This window comes from Myxocyprinus asiaticus, chromosome 40 (assembly GCF_019703515.2).
Source record: "Myxocyprinus asiaticus isolate MX2 ecotype Aquarium Trade chromosome 40, UBuf_Myxa_2, whole genome shotgun sequence".
In the NCBI taxonomy this organism is placed as follows: Eukaryota; Metazoa; Chordata; class Actinopteri; order Cypriniformes; family Catostomidae; genus Myxocyprinus; species Myxocyprinus asiaticus.
Window position 1 is genome coordinate 13201301 of NC_059383.1, and position 23359 is coordinate 13224659.

The 23359-nt window shown below is 37.7% G+C and overlaps 1 protein-coding gene across 2 annotated transcripts in view; it reads right to left on the reverse strand.

The window, feature by feature from the left end:
- Positions 1-933: 933 nt before the first annotated feature.
- Positions 934-23359, reverse strand: part of LOC127430896 (protein KIBRA-like) — a 60410-nt gene continuing 37984 nt past the window's right edge. For both annotated transcript variants that reach the window (XM_051681037.1, XM_051681038.1), the window contains exons 10-22: positions 20827-20916; positions 18897-19465; positions 17968-18085; positions 15510-15677; positions 14506-14698; positions 13677-13820; positions 9903-9964; positions 7855-8002; positions 7560-7724; positions 7277-7369; positions 5891-6121; positions 5590-5708; positions 934-2212 (exon numbers count right to left, since the gene is read on the reverse strand). In XM_051681037.1, the coding sequence (XP_051536997.1) occupies positions 2146-2212; positions 5590-5708; positions 5891-6121; positions 7277-7369; positions 7560-7724; positions 7855-8002; positions 9903-9964; positions 13677-13820; positions 14506-14698; positions 15510-15677; positions 17968-18085; positions 18897-19465; positions 20827-20916 (2167 nt within the window). In that variant the 3' untranslated portion in view covers positions 934-2145. The remainder of the gene's footprint in view (positions 2213-5589; positions 5709-5890; positions 6122-7276; positions 7370-7559; positions 7725-7854; positions 8003-9902; positions 9965-13676; positions 13821-14505; positions 14699-15509; positions 15678-17967; positions 18086-18896; positions 19466-20826; positions 20917-23359) is intronic.

A 23359-nucleotide genomic window follows, 5' to 3' on the forward strand; every position in this document is an offset into this window, starting at 1 on the left:
CAATTGTGTATGGACAAGATTATTTTCAATATGTACAGGGTATGAAATGAACTTTTTTGCCCACCAGCCACAGTGGTTGGTGAATGCTCAATTTTACCAGTCACTTTGATTTTTATTTATATATACGGTGTATAATAAATGCATATAACATTAACAATGTTATTTTAGAATATAAAATATAGCATAGAATACCAGACTATTATTATCATAATGATGATTTTACAACATTAAAATGGAGGCTAAAGAGTAGACAAGCACAGAAGAGAGACTTCTTGTTCAAGACCCATTTCTGAGGCTGTAATGAATTATAATGACACATGACAATTCACCTATATTCACTGCATGTCTTTGCTATGTATGGTAATGTATACAGCCACAAATATTTTGAATTAAGCAATGGGAAAATAAAGTGAACCTGCAGCAGGGCATTCACAATGCATGAAAAACAAGGTATTTTGCAGCGTTCTCACAGACAACACTATTCTTGCAAACTGTTTTCAGACGACTGAAACAGAGAAGAAAGAGTGAGAACTCTATGCATGCGTCTCGTGAGACACACTCATGCTGCGCTCATCTGCGGCAGAGTGCCACAGAACCTCTCAACACACAGCGAATCACACACGTGCATCAATGGCTTCTCTTTCTTTTGTTCTTCAAAATATATAAATCAAACATGTTTCTTCAAACGCAAATGCCTTGTCTTTGTGTATAACGGCATTTCTTGTCATATGTCACTCCGAGATGGTCGCCTGCCACACCCACCACTGCGCATGAAATACCCACATTTGGCGGGTTGGAAGGTTTTAATTTCAAACCCAGATTATGTATTATAGTAATGTGAATTACATTTTTTTCACATAACAGTAATGAGATTTTAGGAAGGGGTGAGCTTAATTGTCAGGAAAAAAATGTTACAGTACAAAAAAATCTTCATTTTCTTAATACAAAACACAATTTATTTTTTCTTTTGATTTTGGGGTTAAAAATGACAGACATTTCTTTGTGAGTTTCACCAAAACACACAAAATGCTTCTCTCATTTTCTCTACATTCAGTTCAGAAGCTTTCAAAGTTAATTGATGGATAACAAGTCAAATAAACTAACAATTACAAAACCATGTTTGTTGTCTGGTGTCTGGGTGTGTTTAGGTCAGGTCTAAATCAAAAGGAATGAAAAACTAACGCAACATGCCACTGCACGTACTACAATGGGAAGTTGAGAAAACATAAAAAGAAGGTAGAAATATCCAAAGATGTAAAAAGAGCTCAGAAATGGGGGTTCACTTCGATGGGATATGATCTTTGCATTCAAAGTGTGCTTTTTGCTTCATTCTCAAGTCTAGATCAATGCCTTTTCCACACTATCTGATTTCTATTAAAGTGCATGAACTATCGGATATTCTACCTGAGAGTCTGTTGGACTAAGTGCAGATTCTACATCAAATTACAAACATTTGCACTAACATGTTTCCTGTTTGCATGTGCAATTAACACGAACACGGAGAGCTGTTAGCAATCTAATTAATCTACTATATAACCGGTCTAGTTAATTGTTCAACATGCTTTAGTTTCAAGCTTGCTAACACCTGCAACTATTTGCAAAAAAAAAAAAAAACTCCCAAACGTACATATCATTGAACACAAATGTGGACAGAACAATGTTGTTTGTAGTGGGACATGACTAAGATCGCAGGATTTATGCCCATCCATTTTGTCATTGCAACAGAAAGCTAGATATTGATTCCCGAACCCTTGTGCTATGAGCGGTAGTAGTACCGTAAGTATCTGTTTTCACATCTTCAAGAGATACAGTAAGCAGTCCTGCCTGAATCAGCAGAGCAGCATGTTTAAAACTCGTTTCTAAGATCGTGCTGGTGTTTTTGAATGATCACTGAAATACCTAGTACAGATACCAACATACTTGTTTTAGAAACAGAACACAATGACAGTAAAAAAAGAAAAGAAAAAAGGAAAAAAAGACATGGATCTATACAATTTCAGTTTTGAGAGTTAAAACTCAGTGTTCTAAAATTAAATTTTTCCTGCACCAACATCCATTTTCTTTCACACAATTGTTCATGATACTGCCAGAGATTAGTTTCGTCTCCATGGAACCAGCAGTAAAGACGGAAATACTTGAGATTTTCTACACGTCGTCGGCTGGTAGGTCAGGAACATTTATCTTCCCTCGGGTGAAGAAGGCCATCTTCTCTCTAAGAGAGGTTACACCAGACAAAAAGTACAGCTTGAAACTTCATGGTATCAGATATAAAACCATATAAAACCACACAGTAAAGAAAAGTTATTAGTTGATATGAGCTCTGCTCCAAAATCTAATGATCTACCTATGAAGACATCTATGGTATGTTAAGGCATCATAGACGTACTACCGACTCAGACGGTAGGTAGCAACAGCATGCTGCCTTTTAAGGCCACATCCACACTAATTTGTTTAAGTTTGAAACCTCAGTTTTGTTTTCTAATGTGTATTAATGAAGCGCCTTTTCGAAACGCCCATTACAGTATGGATGTGAGGTGTAAATGTACCTACATCATTGTGTTCACAAACGAAAACATATTAGTGTGGATGTGACCTAAGATATCTAACTTTTGCCATATTCTAAGGCAGGATTGCATGTATTTTTTTTTTAAGGTGATGGCATTTTTCAGAATACATTGCGACGAGCTCAGTGTAAACATTCTTTAAGATGACAAGTTGAAAGAAATTTCATGAAATAATGAAAAGCATCAGTAAAACAGTTCACCGCAATTTAAATGGACCTTTTTTTCTCCAATATTTGTTTGTGCTATGCATTTTTATTAGAGCTGACAAAATGAATGCACGCGATTAATTTTAAATGTTTAACGCGCTGATTTTTCTTTAACGCTATAAACGCATTCACCATTATGACGTAAGATTCAGACATTTTATTCAGCTCTGAGTTCACTGGTTGGAATAGGGGCGGAATCTTTGCAAAGTGAAGTGATAGGTAAACAAACTCTTAACGCTATTTGTTGTACAAAACAAGCCCAGATGGGACTTGTGGCAGAAATCAAGTACTTTACAGCCTCAGTAGTGCACAATTAAATGCCCACGGAAGCATGTCATGTCTTAACTTTTACCAAAATGGCAATTTGGGTAAAGCCAGAACAAGAGTTCAAAGCAGTGCTTGTCGATGGCAGTGCAATGATTATTTTGATTGCTGCTGGGCTGTTTTCAGGTTCCGGTCTCCATAAGCAGTAAAAACTGCCAAAATGAGCGATCAAGACAGAGAACAACATCCATTTGAAGTGTTTGTTGGAGTAAACATGAGTTCATGTTCAACCTGTGTAGTTGTAGGCTGTCATAACTTGAAGTACTTGAAGTAGAAACATGACAGGTTCAATACAAGTTAAGCTCAATCAAAAGCATTTGTGCTTAATATCGATTAACACAAAAAAATAATTTCAACTTGTCCCTCCTTTCCTTTAAAAAAGCCAAAAACAAAAACAAAAAAAAAAAAAAAATCGCAGTTACAGTGAGGCAATTACAATAGAAGTGAATGGGGCCAAATTTTTGAGGGTTTAAAGATAGAAATGTGAAGCTTAAAATTTTATAAAAAGCACTTATATTAATTCTTCTGTTAAAACTTGTGTATTATGTGAGCTGTAATGTTTATTCATTGTTTTTATGGTCAATTTAGGGTTTTAGGGTTTACAGCATTACATTGTCATGGCAATGAAGTTGTAAAATTGGAAATATCTTTACACAGAAAAGTTTGGTAAGTGATTTTATCACACTAAAATCATGTTAACACACACCAATTGTTTATATCTTGTGGCTATACTTTTGAAACAGTGTGTATTTTAACATTTATTATAAGTGCCTCGCTGGAACCCAGAATCTAGTTTTTTTAAAGAAAAGGGATGAGTCCAAATGTATTTTTGTGGTAATCAACATTATGCCACAAATGCTGTCTTTGATCTTAACTTGCATTTAACCCGTAATATTCCTTTAATGATATCAAAGTAACTAACCACAGGAAATCACTTTTGCCATCTACCCACTCGGGACAGGCACTGTCAAAAGTATGTCATCATGACTTTGCAAAGTATCGGCACTATGGAGTCACGTTTTTTATTTTTTATTAATTGGCTTTTTTTTTTTACAAATTAAATATGTTAATCATCACATTATGTGCTAAAACATCTACCGATGCGAGTGAAAACACTGGAGACTGGAAAACGAAAACAGGCTTTCATTATGAATCACGGAAAACATCCGCGTTCAGGAAAAAGGTGAATTACATTTAAATCTACTGTAAATAATTGTGAGCTGATTCTCCCTTGTGCTTCATGTAGGCCTAGGCACAAGGCTGTGATTAAAGAGTGATAAACATGGTCTGTGAGGGCTTCAGAATAAACCAGTGACTCGTGTTTTTAGTGCTTTTAGAGCAGTTCACACGCATTGTGAATGAAAAGTACTGCATGTTCAAGCATTCACGCAATTCCAAGCATTAGTAACCACTATTAATAAGTTATTAAAGGCGGCACAGTATAACAGAAAAGGAGAATATGACTGCGTTTCACCAGATCAGAAACACTGTAAACTACAGACTACACTTTAAGGGTAAAAATATATAAAGGTGAAGTGTCAAAATAAAAGCTCCAGATGAAGGTGAAGTGTCAAAATAAAAGCTTCACGTAAAGGTGAAGTAAATAGGACAGAAATATATCACATTTAGCAATATAAAGCAAACTGAATACTCAGAGTAATGATAACTCAGTATTATATTGTAATAGTAAACTTGACTGGGTAACAGTTTTGTAGTTTTTGCACAACTTGTTCATTCACCCAATTTTTTTGTTTTGTAAAAATATATGAAGGTAAATATCTTAAGCTACATTTATCTTAAGCTACATTGCATCATTGTATATAAAATATAAATCTAAAAGTGCATATCAATACAATTAGATCTCATTCTCCCTTTTGTTAATTTAGTGATGGTAATGATGGTTCATTTGATTTAAAAAAAATAAAAAAATCACTTTTAAACCATTTCAGAGCAAATACAGAATTTTTTAGATAAAATATCTATTGAATATTGTCAATAGGCTGAAAAATATCGAGATATCATTTTTGAAGCCATAGCATCCAGCCCTAGCTTCATGTGAGGAGCGCTATTTGAGTGTCACACGGAGTTCCTGCCTAAGTAGAGCGTTCCATATTAGTCACTTATGAGGTTCTATTTTAGTTATGATGCTACTACAAGGCAGCCACATTTCTATGCAGCAGGCAGCAAGGTAGCTTGCTATTTTTAGGAACAGCGCCATGATTTCCCCAACTACAAAGACTTGGAAGTCTAACAAAACCGAAGATACCCTGATGAAAAGACCAGCTTAGACCATCATGAATTCCCATGTTGGTCCAAGCTGGTCAATGCTGATTAGTGCTTCTTTGGTGGTGGTCCAGTATCACCATGTAGTTCACCAGCAAAAATTGTTGGCAAACCTGCATAGTCTTCCTGATAATGCTGGTTGGCCAATGGCAGCTTCCTGGTTAAGGAAGAAAATGTGTAGGAACATTTCAGAAACAGGAACAAAAGCCCACCTGAAGGACTGAACCCCAGGGACCTCTTTGAGGCTCTGTCCACGGATCTTGTGCACATCCTTAGCTGCTGCACGCATCATTTTTTCTACCCTCTGTTCCTGTAGCTGCTCTTCTTGGGTCTGAGGAGAGAGAGTGGATGAACAGCATCAGACGTTAGAATGGAAACCCAGATGGAATTCACTGAAAATCGGCCCCTCTGCTGTAGCCATCAACTGTAATCTACTTTTGTGATCAATTTAAAATATTTCAGTGTGTCATAAATGATCACGAGACACATGCAGTAATGTCTCCCCCGACTGACCTGTCTCTCTGCATGTTTAAGCAGCAGACGGAAGCGTTCGTCCTCCTGTACCCATGTGGGCAGGACATATTGCCCCTGCTGCCGGGCCTTCTCCAACTGCTCCTTCAGCTCCCGCAGCACACGCAGATCCTCGTTCAGACGGCTGTGCCGTGTGCGAGTCACCTGCAAGTCCAGCTCGAGGTCTAGAGAGGTGCGCAGGAGTCCGTCCAGACCTTTCACCTGAATCGGTGGCTGTGAGAGAGTGAACTGAGAAATCATTTCACTGACACGTATCTGAAGCAACTTACAGTATGTTTATTACAGACGTCACACTTTTGATAGTTAATGGATCACTATATCATACTTGATTCTGATTGGGCAATCATGGTATTCTGCAGTCAAATTTTTATGTATAATAATCATCACTAAACTGTATAGTAGAGCTGCATGATTCTGGATGAATTGAGAATCAAGATTTTTTTGCTTAGAATAAAGATCACAATTCTTTTATGATTTTGAAGAAAAAAAAATGTATTAGTGATTGACAAAACCTGAGCATTAGGCTACTAAACAAAGTAACATGTAATTTAATAAAAGTTCTGACAAAATATTCTTTGCTTCAGTCTATTTAAAAAATGCAATAAACAAAAATATGCTTTAAAAAGTCCTAAATCCACAAGAGGGTGCAACTAATACATTATAAACCAAATAGCACAGTGTTATTAATGCAAAAATAAAATTAAATAAATAAATCCTGTAAAAAAAAATGGTGTTAAACTGAAGTGCATAAAAAAAAGAAGGGATTTAGCCTGTTCGTATTTTAACTGTTTTAAATGTTTATTTTAACTTTTAAGTGAAGTAAAAATCAAAACGAGAGGAAAAAAATAGGAATAAGATTGCGTGGGTGTCTGAATCTAGATCGCAATCTTTTAACAATTAATCGTGTAGCTCTACTGAATAGTTGACAAAAAATAACCCTCACATAATATAATAATTTCAATTCAAATCAGTATTTAAAGCCTTCATAATAAGCAGGATAATGTACTATCAACCAGACATAATCGCAAAATAAACCCTGACTGTACTTTATGTATTTGCTCATATACAGTACTGTATACTGTCTGTTGTAACTCAAAATCTATGAAGCTCTATGTGCAGTTACCTGTGTAAATGTGTCACCTAAGGCCCAGTAAGTTAAAACTGACCTCAGCACAGAAATGTCAGCATTAAATATTAAACCGCTGTTTACACACTTCAACTCTCCATTCTGAGAAAAATCTATTAGGATTCCTGATATTACAGTGTGTGAAGGGTTTTAATAAACAGCAAAATGTATAGGGGAATTGGTCTTCAAATAGTAAGACTTGTTTTTCAGGATGATGTAACTATGCAATTTTCATTCTTTACCTTCTTAATTCGAACACTGCGTCGCTCGGAGGCGTTCCGGACAAAGGGAGATTTCTTCGAAAGTGTGGAGCTATCACTGTCACTGCGATTAATCTGGTGATTTGAAGAATGAGGGCATTAGTTCAATGGTAATCAAGCAGTATTTATGCTGAAAATTTTGTAAATGATAAATTATGTTCTGTGCATGATTCTTATGCATAAGTAAAGCTGTTGTGTATTTATTACTTGCTTTAATTTGGAAAAATAACAGTGTGTGTGTGTGTGTGCGCGCGCGCGTTCTCACTCTGCAGATATACTGGCTCTGAGGTCCAGGGGAAAATGTCTTGGACCGGATGATGGTGTTTCCTCGCATAAAAGGATTTTGCTGATGGACGTCGTGTCGTCGCTCCTTGGGACGAACTACAGTGGCAGAATGGGGCAGACTGTCCATACTGGTCTCCTTATTCACCTTATAAAGCAAGAGAATCAGGTTTTATTGGAAACATACAAAAATTTCAAAACAAAACAAATTCAACCAGACACTGATTTTTAAAATGCTGATAAAGCTTTTGCTGTGTCAAATGATGCAGCGCTGTCACCTTCTCCGTTATGACTGCTGTGGGTGCGGGCTTCAACACCTCTTCCTCTTTTTCCCACTGACAGTCTTCAGGGTAGAACTCTTCATCCTCCTCACAATCGCTAGCCTCTCCATCCACAAACACATCACCTTCCAGAGCCTCTGCAGGCCTATCAGATCACACAGGGTTATTAGAGTTCTGAAAATTTCAGACGCTTTAATATTGTTTTGTAATTAGGATTTTAATTCCAGTTTAGATTCACTCTTTTTCTTCTTCTTCTTCTTTTATTTTAAGATTATTTTACATTTGAGATCACACAAACCAGCATTGTTATAATTGCTTTTATTTTAGTGTTCAATTCTAGTTTAGATTAAGTTAGTTGTAATGATGCATTATTATTATTATTTTTTTTTTTTTGCATGAGTAGTTTCATTTTATCTTATGTCAAATACAACTTTAGTTTAGTTTTCTTTTAGTTTCAGTGTTTTTTTCTTCGTTTTGATCACATATTGTTTCATTGCTGCCTATAACAACAAATTCTTTAAAATAATTCCAAATTCCCTCAAAGCTCAAGTTCAAAGTTCTATTTCTCAATTGCACCATTAAGTTTGGAATGTGTAAAGTAAATCTATTTAATTTTCTAACTTTGTAGTCTTTTGGTTGCACAACAATTGTTTGAAAATATGTAAACTTTTCTTTTGTAAACTTGTGGTGTTGTTGTATTTTAGTTTATCAAAAAAAAAAAAAAAAAAAAAAAACTGCCATTTATTGTGATTTTTATTTAACTTTTTTATTTTTGTTAAAGCTGAAGTGTGTAATTTCTGTGAACTAGTGTCACCAAATGGAACTGCAAAAATAAATATTATAATCAAACAGATTTCTGAATACACCCAAATAATACTGCTCCAAACTCACACCAATGTTTGAGTCAATGTTGCTCTGTCGGCCGTGACGGGCCGCCCAAACAGATCAATGTTTGAAAGCACCTGAGAGCCACAATGTTTACACAGAGCCAGAATGTTTAGAATTTTAGGTGAAATCAACCTACAAATAATTTATTTAGAGTTGTCTCTGCATATTAAGCTGGGACAGGAGAAAGTATTTTAACAATGAAATAATTACACACATTAGCTTTAAGGTAATTATCAATTTTGTAAAATAGTAATGCAAGTAATAATTAGAAATGAATACTTACTTTAATTATACTATTACCATAATTCATATATTTTTTAACTTAACTTTAAGACCATTCAGCCCATCAACTTTATAAACGTAACTGCGTATGAGTCATCACTGACAAACCATAATGTTCCTAAAAGAGCAATGCTTTTATTTCTCTAGTCTGCACCTTATCAGAAGAAACTGTGATTGAGGGTGGAAAAGCTCTTGTAAAATGCCACCATGCCACATTCCTGCCCTACTGTTATTAATTTCTATGACAGGTGGTTGTGGTTAAGTCATACTCTCAAACTATCAGATCTTATAGTGCAGTTTTGGTTGTAATCATGACTTTGTCCTTAGACAAGTGGCACGGAGAGCTACACTATATGTGGACACTGTATGTGGACACACCTTTGGAATAACGTTTTGCTATTCCAGTCATTTCTGTGAGGATAAATCTAAATATTGAATTAACTGGCCATGCAGTATAATATGAGTGTAGACGAGTATCAAAAAAGACAAGACTGGGTGAAAGAGGAATGCTGCCCAATATTGTCATCCAAACTGTTTACGTTACAAGTGTAATTTTGGCAAGCTTAACAAACATGAGAGAAAGTGAGTCATCATGTGCCGCCACACTGTAATGAATTCCAGCGAGACAGCATAAAGGAGGTCATTCAAAAGCAAAATAGTGGTTGGGAAAGAAAAAGGTGCAATTTGAGATCCGAACAGGTTGTTAATTGTTTGTGTCGAGCCTGGGTGGGATATTGGATATGATCTGAAACTCAGACTCACACTGACACATTGTTAAGTTGACAGCTGTGCTGAATGGGGTGAAAGGTTATTATACTGAGCTGTATATGAGCTAAAGTTTTGCGCTACATTACTGGTTGTGACAGGTAACATACCAGTCCTCCAGAGGTGTGTTATCCAGGTGTGCAGCTGAGCTTTCTGTGCTGGGAGCTGGAGTCTAAAAAAACCCCATAAAGGAATGAAGGTTACTATTATGCATAAAGGACAACATTTTTCTATATTTTGACCTTTCTGTAACTGGTTTGGAAGGGCATGTCTACAGTGGCCCCAAAAAGTATTTGTACACTTCTGTCACACATAAAATAGGAAATAATAATAATAGTTGATTAAATACAATTTTAAATCAAAGTGGCATCTGCAAACAAATTATGCTATAGTTTTGATCATAAACTATGTTAATTATGGATTGATAAAGTATTATAAAGTTCATGTTTCACATTAAGTTAATGTTTTCGTTAATTCATTGTAACTAGGGTGGGATATTAATGGGTTTTTTTTAGGGTCCAAGGGGCGGCGTGTAGGGAGGGCTCTGTAACACCCCCTTGAACATGGGTGTGTAAGGGGGGCTCTGTAGCACCCCCTTTTTAACCTACAGTCACCAAAACTGGTATATATACACCGATCAGCCACAACATTAAAACCACCTGCCTAATATTGTGTAGGTCCCCCTCGTGCTGCCAAAACAGCGCCAACCAACATCTCAGAATAGAATTCTGAGAATATATTCTTCTCACCACAATTGTACTGAGTGGTTTTCTTAGTTACCGTAGACTTTCTCAGTTCGAACCAGTCTTGACATTCTCTGTTGACCTCTCTCATCAACAAGGAGTTTCCATCTGCAGAACTGCTGCTCACTGGATGTTTTTTATTTTTGGCACCATTCTGAGTAAATTCTAGAGACTGTTGTGTGTGAAAATCCCAGGAGATCAGCAGTTACAGAAATACTCAAACCAGCCCGTCTGGCACCAACTATCATGCCACGCTAGAAATCACAGAAAATTTTTTCCCCATTCTGATGGTTGATGTGAACATTAACTGAAGCTCCTGACCCGTATATGCATGATTTTATGCACTGCACTGCTGCCAAACAATTGGCTGATTAGATAAAGCACATGTATTATTGTTGGTACCAAACGGGCTGGTTTGAGTATTTCTGTAACTGCTGATCTCCTGTTGATGAGAGAGGTCAACAGAGAATGGCCAGACAGGTTTGAACTGACAAGGTCTACGGTAACTCAGATAACTGCTCTGTACATCTGTGGTGAGAAGAATAGCATCTCAGAATGCTATACTGAGATGAGGGTTGGCGCTGTTTTGGCGGCACGAGGGGGACCTACACAATATTAGGCAGGTGGTTTTAATGTTCTGGCTGATCGGTGTATAGTTCTCATCAAGTTGGACAACTTTCATAATTACAGTCATTAGCTCCGCCCAACAGGAAGTCGGCCAGTTCGGATTTTTTGAAAATGTATTATTATTATTATTTTTCAATGTTTTGGGTGCTTTTGGGGCACTTAACATGCCTAAAAACTCAAAATTTTGCACACACAGAGTTGTCGGCCATTAGGCCTGGGCAAAAGTTGAAAGGGGGCGTTTGGGGGGGCCTCTGTAGCACCCCCTTTTTCACCTACAGTCACCAAACTTGGCACATATATTGTTCTCATAAAGCTGGACAACATTCATAAATGCAGTCATTAGCTCCACCCAAAAGGAAGTCGGCCATTTTGGATTTTTTTTAAATTGCAAGCTCTGAACTTTTAAATACTCCTCCTAGGGGATTCATGTGACTTTAACCAAAGTAAGACATTGAAGATGCTAAATTGTTTTAAATAACTTTGTTTAGCCTTAGCAAGACAAAGGAGTCCATCATTTTATTTAAAAAAAAATAAACAATTTAATTTCCATCATGGTTATTTCCACCACAGAATTCTATTAAACACAATAAAGAATTTGAGATGGGAAATGACACTGTGATGGGAATTTTCATGACTATCAGAAAAAAATTACATAAATCTCCTGTGATGCATGTACATACACTTTTGGACTTTTTTAGAAGAAAAATTTAATATACTAGTAAAATGTGGAGATTTTTTTAACAATATTAAACTTTCTAGAACTAGAACTTTCCACTGGGCTGAAAGCACATGAAGTTGAAGAAACACCCATATGTGAAATTGAAAAAATGCACAAGGTATTAAATCCTTATAGGTGTGATCTCTGTAATAGTTCCTATTTGAGGCTATGGAAAACGTCTTGGAAGTCATGGAAAGTAACTAGAATTGTTCAAATGTCAAAATAATGTAAACCCGAGCTTTTGCATTGTTAAACATTTTTTTACAGGTTCAATACAAGTTAAGCTCAATCAACAGCATTTGTGGCATAATGTTGATTACCTCAAAAATGTATTTTGACTCATCCCTCCTTTTGTTTAAAAAAGGCAAAAATCAAGGTTACATTGAGAGACTTACAATGGAAGTGAATAAGGCCAATTTTTTGAGGGTTTAAAAAGGCAGGGATGTGAAGCTTATAATTTTATAAAAGCACTTCTATTTTTTTTATTTTTATATATATAAATATTTTTAATTTTATCCCCTTTTCTCTCCAATTTTGGAATGCCCAATTCCCACTACTTACTAGGTCCTCGTGGTGGCACGGTTACTCACCTCAATCCGGGTGGCTGAGGACAAATCTCAATTGCCTCCGCTTCTGAGACAGTCAATCTGCGCATCTTATCACGTGGCTTGTTGTGCATGACACCGCAGAGACTCACAGCATGTGGAGGCTCATGCTACTCTCCGCGATCCATGCACAACTTACCACGCGCCCCACTGAGAGTGAGAACCACTTAATCGCAACCACGAGGAGGTTACCCCATGTGATTCTACCCTCCCAAGCAACCGGGCCAATTTGGTTGCTTAGGAGACCTGGCTGGAGTCACTTAGCACACCTTGGATTCCAACTCGCAACTCCAGGGGTGGTAGTCAGCGTCAATACTCGCTGAGCTACACAGGCCCCCTAAAAGCACTTCTATTAATTCTTCTGTGTATTATTTGAGCTGTAAAGTTGTTTAAATTGTAATTTTTGGGTTTGTTGACATTACATTGTTTTGGCAAGGAAGTTGTAAAATTGGCTATAACTTTACACAGAAGGTTAATAAGTGATTTTATCACACTAAAATCATGTTTACATGCATATTGTTTATGTCTAGTGGCTATACTTTTGAAAAGGTGACTATTTTAATGTTAAAAATTGGCCCCATTCACTTCCTTTGTAAGTACATCACTGTAACCCAGGTTTTTCGTTTTTTTTTTTTTTTTTTTTTTTTAAAGGAGGGGCGAGTCAAAATAATTTTTTGTGGAAATAAATATTATGCCACAAATGCGGTCAATTGAGCTTAATTGTACTGAACCCGGAATATTCTTTAATGCACGTTAACGACCTGCACTGTGGCATGAATCTGCGATGGTCGATGTCATAAAATATAAAAACATATTATTTCAACAAGAGTGCGTCATTGTTACTAAACAACAGCATTTCTTGTCAAAGGTCAATATGAGTGGCTGACAGATGAAAAAAACAACCTGAATTTGTCTGGTGCGGATGTTAATTTCCCACCCTGATTGTAACAGAACATGCTGTTTTTCAACCTAAAACTGCTAATTTGAAGTGAAGCAATGCATTCTACGTAATTTGATCTTCAACAGTATTAGAAACTAGAAAGAACTATTTGGGCAAGAATAAATCCATTTCTTGATGCAAGCTGTTCCTCAATGAGCTTAGCCGTTTGGCAAGACAGATTCCAAGAAATATTAGTAAGGCATTAGGCTGTGGTGAGGCAAGATGAGGTGAGGATTGTGTGTGTGTCTTACCAGCTCTTGCTGAGTGGAGGCGTCAGGCTTGTTGTGTCCTTTACCGTCCACATCTGGCAGGTACATGTAATTGAGGAGGTTGTAGCACTTGGTGCAGAACTCCTCTGAATACTCTTCATCAGCCAAACTGATCTGAGCACCCGCCTTCAAGAAAGAGAAGAAAAAAACAGAACTGAATAGTGACTTGAATTAGGATATAAATAATCAAGGCCTGTACTTGCCAAAGTTCATCGTTCATCAGGTATTTTGACCTCTTTGGTATTCTACTCTGTAGCATTACATTGAAGGAAATCTAAATATACACTTACCGAGCACTCTATTAGGTACACCTGTACAGCTACTTATTTATGCGATTATCGAATCAGTCAATCATGTGGCAGCAGTGCATAAAATCATGCAGATACGGGTCAGGAGCATCAGTTAATGTTCACATCAACCATCAGAATAGGGAAAAATTTGATCTCAGTGATATCGACTGCGGTCGAATGGCCAGACTGGTTTGAACTGACAGAAAATCAACGGTAACTCAGATAACCCCTCTGTACAATTGTGGTGAGAAGAATAGCATCTCAGAATGCACAACACGTCAAACCTTGAGGTGGATGGGCTACATCAGGAGAAGACCATGTCAGGCACTTTATTAGAACCATAGTGCTCGGTGAGTGTAGATCCTTCATTGATCCCCAAAAGGAAATTTGCTATATTTGAAACACTCCTGTTCTCAATAACCTCCCTAACCCATCGCCAATCAACAACAACAGTTATTATAAACTACAGCAGTGTCTGATAGCCCCTATGCTTTGTGCTTCTACTCTGATGAGACACTCACTAGACACTCCTCTCTGCCAGATTTGCTGGTAGTGCAGATGTCAATGCGGAGGGTTTTGTGTCTGAGAGCAGTAGAGGACATCTGCAGGCCAAACGCTTCCTTCAGTTCTAAGGAGTCCTGCGGTAGAGAGCTGCGGGTGCGGAACAGGCAGCGAACTTGCTCAGAACACGGCAGCACCACGACACGAACATATCTGAAAAAGATTGAAAACAACAGGAGTCAAACTCTAATCTGAGAGGGTCTGAAGACCCACCCACATGCTAAAATAAAAGACTGAACTGGCCAATCATAGATCAGTGGTTCTCAACTGGTAGGTCGCGACTCAAAATGGCCTATAGGTCTGCTCTGATTGCAGACAGCAGGGAAAAAAATTATTCAAAATGCAAATAATAAAATGTGATTAATCATATATTGTTGTGCAAAGTTAGGATAGCAAAACAAATGTCAACTTTAAAAGGGAGGAGAAAACACTTTTTATATCTTTTGTTGGTGAATGTCAAAGGCTGTGCATCCAATCAAACTGTCAGTTGGTAATATGGCAATACTAATTGATAATACTAATACCATATTTGTGTTAGGCTGGTAAATCACACTTATGCTGTTGTTTATGCATCTACAAAAATGTACAACATTCCACTTCATCCTATATTGTAATAATGTTGTTAAAAAAAAAAAAAGAGTCCACCTAAAAACATTCTGTAATCATTTACTCACCCTAATGTTGTTAATGTGGCCTGTTGCCAAATTCTGTGTAAAGATTGCGAATAGAAGTCATTAACATTCTGATTATGATTTTTTGTAGATCCATAGAGAATCATTTGAGAACATATCAGGATGCATCTGTGAGTCATTTTTATCCCCTAACTGTTGAATGGGTTCATTCCATTTGTTAAAGCCAGCATATTTCCCTTCCTGAGATGCTTCATCAAAATTACATCCTGCTGATTAAAATTAATGTCTCCATCGACTTTAAATGAAGCTGGCTGAGAGAGTGCAGTTCTCACATGTTCTGGTTGGCTGGCAGGAGGAGCGCACTACAGTTGGACAGCTGCACGATGAACACTGTGAACCTCTTCTCTTTCACTTCATATTTCAGACCGAGTTTGATCTGAGCGCTGCTCGCTATGCTCCCATCGTCATAACACAGCAGCTGCTCGGCAGGAAGCCCAGGCCTGTGGGAGTGAACACAGCACCGCATTACCATCTGAACCACGCTCCATGTCTTAAAGGTGAAGTGTGTCTTTTTGTCAATGTTAAATGACTTTCTCCTATCACAGATTAATATCTATTAGTAAGTAGGCCAATTTTATAGCACTCTGTGGTGCTATAGACCATTTCAAGAATGTAAACAAAAACAAAGGAATTAGAATGGTCTGGACGTAAGTCTCTTTTTCAAGTTAAGTCATTCCATTCGTCAGCCGATTTTTGGAACGTTCTTGGGCAGTTTTGACAGCTATATATAAACAAGCAGCATGAAAGTGCAGCTCCTACCTAATTGAATGGGGAAACACCAAAATCTCCAAAATGGATGGTCAAGATTACGATAAAAGAACACTGTGCGGTTTCACTCGAGCGGTCCGGCTTCCCTGGGCCTCAGCACTTGAGGGGAATAGTGGCCCGGCATCCTGGCCCGTCGGCCACGACACGTGCTCCAACTCGCACCGGGGTTCCGGGTCCGGCAATGCATCTAACTTGCACCGGACCCTCCCTACTCTGCTCCTGGACCTGTAAAGATGCCAGCAGGTAGAGACCAGTCTCCCGAGGAGAGGTGTGCTCGGTGTTTAGAGGCAGCAGTGATGAGGCTCTTCATTGGGATCACACGAGCCACATCTCGAGAGGCGGGGCGATGATGATCCACGGAAAGGGTGTGTCATTCCGTTAAAACTGGTATGATAAATTGTGTTTCTTTACCTCAGATTATGCTATAAATGCAATTATAACGTCATGTATAGCTAATGCACATGCATGTTCTCGAGTTGATTGACAGGTGATTTCTGTATCTAAAAGGTGATTGGCTATTTTACCTGTAAGGCAGGTTGACCGTTGGCTGCCGTTGAGCATTCCAATTTCTTCCATTTATTTTAACAGAAGTGGCCCGTCTCTGCTAAATAATCTCTGTTTTGTCAAGCAGGAAATGTTCATGGAACAATAAAGTCACCAACCAACAGTCCTTGAAATGGTATATAAAAACATTCCACGGTTTGTTTGAGCATAATCCTGACGCAGCAACACTGACTGTTTTGGGGGTGAACCTGTTTGATGGCCAATGAAAGACTTGTTGCAATTCCATTTGGTGCCACTAGGGGAACATAAATTACTCACTTAACATTTAAATAAACTAGTTCAGTGAAGTAATTCAAAGCGTAAATTATTTCAAAATTTATAAGAGCTGAGTAAGGAAGTATTGAGAACATAAACTGGAATCAAAGTAGTATTTACCAATTAAATCTACTGTGTCAGCAATAATGTGTCCTACAGTTTTGCTTATACAATACAACTCAATACATGACAGTTCTGCAGCTTTAAAAATCCCATGGAATAAAAATCGGTTAATGGATTAATTGCAGTTAAAATTTGATCGATTAAGCTTATTGATTGTCGATTAATTAATTTCAGCACAAATGCATTCAGTAATCATGCCAGCAGACATTGAAAAGACTGTCTATACAGTCCTCTGCCACTTGAGGGCACACTGCCACTTGCGCGCTGCATGTCATGTCTTGTCTGCAACACCGAAGAAAAACCACACAGATGTGCATCCTTCACTTCCTCTTTTGTAAAGATGAAGTGGGCTCAATGTAATCAGTGTTGGAGTGTTTCTATATGAATGAACATTATGTTTTCTGCACACACCTTAATAGTGCAACATGACAACAAGCACTGTTATCCAGCCAGTCTGATTGTTTCATCCCAACCTACAATTATGTCAGCGATTAATTAATCATTCATTTCCACGACAATCGATTATGAAAATGTCTGAAAATTGACATCCCTAATTTGAGGCCATATATATGCTAGTATACTCTTAAAAGTTAACAAATTTTAAGAACAAATTTAGGCAGCATTTAAAATGTAGTTTTTTTTTTCTTCTGTTTTTCAGAAAATATTGATTAAATATTGATGACTCATCTTGCACTGAGGGGCATATACAAATTTCATCCAATCAATGTTGGCTTTCTAAAATGGGACAGCCCCCTTCTAACCCCACCCACACTTTTAAAATTTACTATTTAATCTAGTCAAAAAAAAAGTTAATTAAAAGATGTATAATTTGTCAACATTATGAACAATTATGAACAGCACACTATATAGTAAATGTGAACTCATTTAAGCAAAGTAAAGTCAAACCCATGGGTGGGGTCAATGAGCATCAACAGGTTAAGATTCATCATGGCAGTGATAGCTCTCGCCTAAACCCATCAGTTGTTTATATAATTCCATCCATCTTATCCAGTGGCCTACCTTTTCTCTGAAGGCTCGTACACCCCACTGTCTCCCGCTACTGATTCGTCAGAGACAGCCGATGTTACACCTGCCTTCTTCGATCCGGGCCCTGACACCCTCATTTGCGTAACAGCATCTGCAAGCACAGAGAAGGGTGAGTAGAAATGTGACACCGTGTCACTCTGGACAGGTGTTAGGTTACTGGGCCTGAGTGAGTTCACCTGTTGGACTAGCTGGGAGTGAGCTGTAAATCTACCCTATCGTACTAGACATTCACAGGGTTGCTCTAGTTTCAGGTGAAATTCAGTGTTGCTCAGTGGGCAATCTGAAACAAGACTGAAAGCTGTGTGGTTTTCTTTTGTTTGTTTCAGACATAAAGAGTGATTGGAGGCCAATGTCACTAACAAATACTGATTATAAAATCCATAGTTAGTGCATGTTACATGTTAAAGCAAAGTCAGTTTTTTGTTTTAAACCAAATTTTGATTACATTATACCTAATGAGGTTAAATCTTTCTTGAAGTTGCTTCAAACACTGAAGTATCATAATAGATGTTACATTAATTCACTGTACAGTGGGGATACAAAAGTCCAAGACCAACTGGGAAAATCCATACATTTTGCTTTATTTTCTAATTTAATACACACATTTTCATTACAAATGATGTCATCAGCATAACGACTAGATACATTTACATAAATTTCTTAGTATTTAGTATTCTTTTGCTTTTGAGCTGGCATGAAATTCATCCCAGCACTTCAGATTTGAATGTTGCAAAGAGCATCTTATATTCTTCAAAGGAAGCAAGGACATCTGAACTTTTGTGTGTAGGTTTTTTTGCTTTATAAAAATGTCTTTCAATGTGATTTTCAGATTTTTAGTGTGGACTCAGACATTTGTATCCCACTTTGTGCAATAAATGACTCCTATGGAAAGAGCCAGGTACCTTTTGAAGACTCTACTGTGGCCATAATGCTGTCTTGTTTGTTTTCACGGTAAGCCAGTGGCCCCTGTTCCTGGCCTTCATCCAGCCGTAGTTCCATCAACCTGGTCTGCAGATCTAAGTCCAACTGTGAAGCCTGACCCATGAAGACCTCTCCTGACATAAAAGAGGCATCCGTGACGAGGGGCGAGCAGGGAGGAGACAAGGAAGACAGTGAAGAACGTGGGGACAGGGAGCTCATGGAGTGAGGTGTCTCTGAGAGTCGTAGTACTTGAGTTCGCTGGCCCACCCCTAGTCCACTGCTGACTGGCCTGGAGGACAAAGACACCTCATTCTCATGGATGGTGGTGATAGAGCTGGGTGGCCTGTAGCCAGAGGTGCTTCCCTCCTGCAGAATAGAGTCCAGTTTGTTCTGGAAGTCAGGGTCTCCCAGCTCAGGCTGCTCCAGGTAGATGTCGGTGAAGCTGAGAGACGAGGTGGAGCCCAAGCTGGAGGTGGCAAGGGATCCTCGACTGGAAGTTAATGAGCCACGGCTGCTGCCCGAAGAACATGACAGTGTGCTGGCTGACAGGCTGGAGTTTTGATGTGGATGGAAAGAGATAGTGGGAGGAACATAGATCAGTGAGGTTAAGGGCCATTCACACCGAACCTATTTGTTTATCCATCTGTGTAAATCTGTGTATTTCTATGTAAACATGCACTAAATGGACATCTTTGACCACTGCGCTTCAAGTCGCAAATGAGCACCACGTTTTTAAGATGTTGTATCAATTTAAAGGAACATCAACTTTTAAAAACATGTCTCGGAACACCTGCATTCTGTTTAATTCCTTGTGCTGCATCCAGATTTTTTTTTTTTTTTTTTTTTTTTAATCAAAAAGGTTCGATGTGAATGGCTCATTTATGGGTACTAGAGCTTTTAGTTGGCTCCAAGTCCATCAGAATTCATTTAATTTAGTAGGTTTGAAAGTGGTTTTCCAAACTCGAGTGCGCACCAGCGAACCACTTTTGTGTCCATTTGAAAAGGAAGTCTGGGGTGCGCTTCATGTGAACTTTGGTAAAGTTTGCAATTTATATGAAAGCAATCCATGAAATAAACCGCTATTGATGATAATTTGCATTTGAAAAATGCTTTTTATGTTCCCTGTCTCACTTTTTGTAGCATAATACATTTCTCGTAGCTGCTTGTCTCTGAATAAATTGCCTTTAGAGAACACAGTGCAAAAAAAATATTTTCTTACTCTGCATTTTTATCTTGTTTTCCAGTAAAAATATCCCTAAAACAAACAAGATTTTAAAATTAGAAAATCATGCCATTTTGCTTCTACAGTACATTTATCAAATTTATCATATCAAACTGTTACGGACTGAGCAGTCGAACCAAGTGTCACAGCATAAATCGGAAAGCAGGTCCGGTTCATGCTTTATTCTCCCCAAATCTGTTTTCTAACTACCCTATTTCTACTCCCTACATCAAATTCATTCTGCTTTAAAGTAAACATGCTAATTAACGCATGGCAGGCTCGTTAGTGAGACACTCGAGGGACTGTTCCTCCATGCAACATGTCTTTGATGTGCCTCATCCAGACACAAATTAGGCATCATTCAAAAACAAAAAGCACAAAGCTTTTGTTAAAATAAACAGGAGAGAGTTTCATGGCATAGTTTTATAACTTCAAAAGGATGATTCTTCTGATAAGGGTGTGTTCATTATTGCATAGTTTTAACATCAGATATATCGATGCAAAGTTCTTATGAAATGCAGTTTTCTCTTCCTGCTGATTTTAAGATATATTTCTGCCTTTTATCATGTTTCATAACTGATGCTCAGAGCATTTGAATGTGTTTTAAGTGGACTTCAGATAACAGACAGAAAATGTCAATATTATATTTGAGATCTGAATGGGCTTACATGTCAGGAATGGTATCTTACCTTTTCAGCTGTGTGTGCAGGGAAGAAGCCAACCTCACCATCTCCTCTAGTTCCTTCACTAGTTTGCTTCTCTTATAGTGCAGCCTCAATCTAAATGAAGAAACACAGAGAAGTCCTTTTAATTTACTGTATTTGTCACTTTTTATAAGTTTTTGCTTAAGCAAGCATCACTATTACAATTGTTCGTACTTAGAGTTAACGATTTGAACAACCCCCTAAACATAAGTACTACACTTCGGCAAATAACTTGTCTCGCACCATTTGTGCTACATACATGAAAGATACCTCAAATCATGCGAATGGTTGAGGAGAGTGTGCTGCTGCCAAAAAAAACTTTGGCAACACAATAACACTCAGAACACCTTAGGGTGGTGTCTCACTTGTCAATTTGAAACAACTTGATTTTGGCTGAGGATGTCACACCTAACCTCTCTTCGGTTGGAGGTCTGTCACCCTCACCAACTCAGAAATAGTGAATAGTAGTACAGCATCAATATAAAAAACTGTAATCGACTTCGTAGAATGAGCTTAATGGAGTAGCTTTACCCTGTGAATAAGTGATTGTGTATTGATACCTTCGGGAATTGCTGTAGAAAGTGTGTCAATACGCAGCTTCAGTGAAAAAAGGATATATATTCAATAAACACGGACTGTTCTGCTGTCTCTTTTGATTTTGTTAGTCATTTAAGTGTAGGAGAACCCCAGTAAAATGCTTGGTTACACAATCACCATGGATAACACTCGCGTTTGCGATACGTTACTTTGCGTTTACTGAGTAAAAAGCTCAGATCAGATCAGAGCAGGATGATGTCTTGTCAGTTCTTCAGTGTTAGTAGAAGCTCACTGGTCATTTGAAGAGACCACAGAAGTATGGTGTCTTGATCCCGCCACGGAATAATGTTTTTTTTAAAGGTAATTCTGACTTTATTTCTTGCAATTGCTACTTTGTTTCTTATAATTGTGACTTCATCTCTCACAGTTGCAAATTTATTTTGAAATAGTCACAATTCTTGATTTATGAGAAATAATTATATGAAGAAAAGTTGCAATTGTGATATATAAACTTGCAACAATTAGAACTAGTCACAACTGCAAGACAAAAAAGTTGCAATTACCAGAAACAAACACGTAGCTGCAAGAAATAGTCAGTTCTTTTACGAGAAATAATTACAAGAAATAAAGTAGCAATTGCGATATAGAAACTTGCAGCTGTGAGAAATAGAAGCAACTGCAAGATATAAATTCACAACTCTGAGATATTAAGTTGCAATTACGAGAAATAAACTCGCAGTTGCGAGGAATAGTCAGTTCTTTTATGAGAAAATTACAAGAAATTAAGTTACGATTGCAAGATATAAAGTTTAATTAAGAGAAATAAACTCAGTTGCAAGAAAGTCATAATTATTTTACGAGAAAAAATTACAAGAAATAGTTGCAACTGCGAGATATAAAGTTGCAATAAAGAGAAATAAAATTGCAGTTGTAAGAAAAAGTCAATTCTTTTATGAGAAATACAGTGGCATGCAAAAGTTTGGGCACCCCTGATCAAAATTTCTGTTGCTGTGAATAGTTAAGTGAGTAGAAGATGAACTGATCTCCAAAAGGCATAAAGTTAAAGATGAAACATTCTTTTCAACATTTTAAGCAATATTAGTGTATTATTTTCATTTTGTACAAGATTTGAGTGAAAAAAGGGAAAGGAGCACCATGCAAAAGTTTGGGCACCCTAAGAGATTTTAGCTCTCAGATAACTTTTACCAAGGTCTTAATTAGCTTGTTAGGGCAATGGCTTGTTCACAGTCATCATTTGGAAAGGCCTGTTGATGCAAATTTCAAAGCTTTATACATACTCTGACTCCTCAAATCCTGTCCCAACAATCAGCAGCCATGGGCTCCTTTAAGCAGCTGCCTAGCTCTCTGAAAATTAAAATAACTGATGCCCACAAAGCAGGAGAAGGCTATAAGAAGATAGCAAAGCGTTTTCAGGTAGCCATTTCCTCAGTTCATAATGTAATTAAGAAATGGCAGTTAACAGGAACGGTGGAGTTCAATTTGAGGTCTGGAAGACCAAGAAAACTTTCAGAGAGAACTCTTCATAGGATTGCTAGAAAGGCAAATCAAAACCCGTTTGACTGCAAAAGACCTTAAGGAAGATTTAGCAGACTCTGCAGTAGTGGTGCACTGTTCTACTGTGCAGCGACACCTGCACAAATATGACCTTCATGGAAGAGTCATGAGAAGAAAACCTTTCCTGCACCCTCACCACAAATTTCAGTGTCAGAAGTTTGTAAATGAACATCTAAACAAGCCTGATGCATTTTGGAAACAAGTCCTGTGGACTGATGAAGTTAAAATATAACTTTTTGGCTGGAATGAGCAAAGGTATGTTTGGAGAAAAAAGGGTGCAGAATTTCATGAAAAGAACACCTCTCCAAATGTTAAGCACGGGGGTGGATCGATCATGCTTTGGGCTTGTGTTGATGCCAGTGGCACAGGGGAACATTTCACTGGTAGAGGAAAGAATGGATTAAAT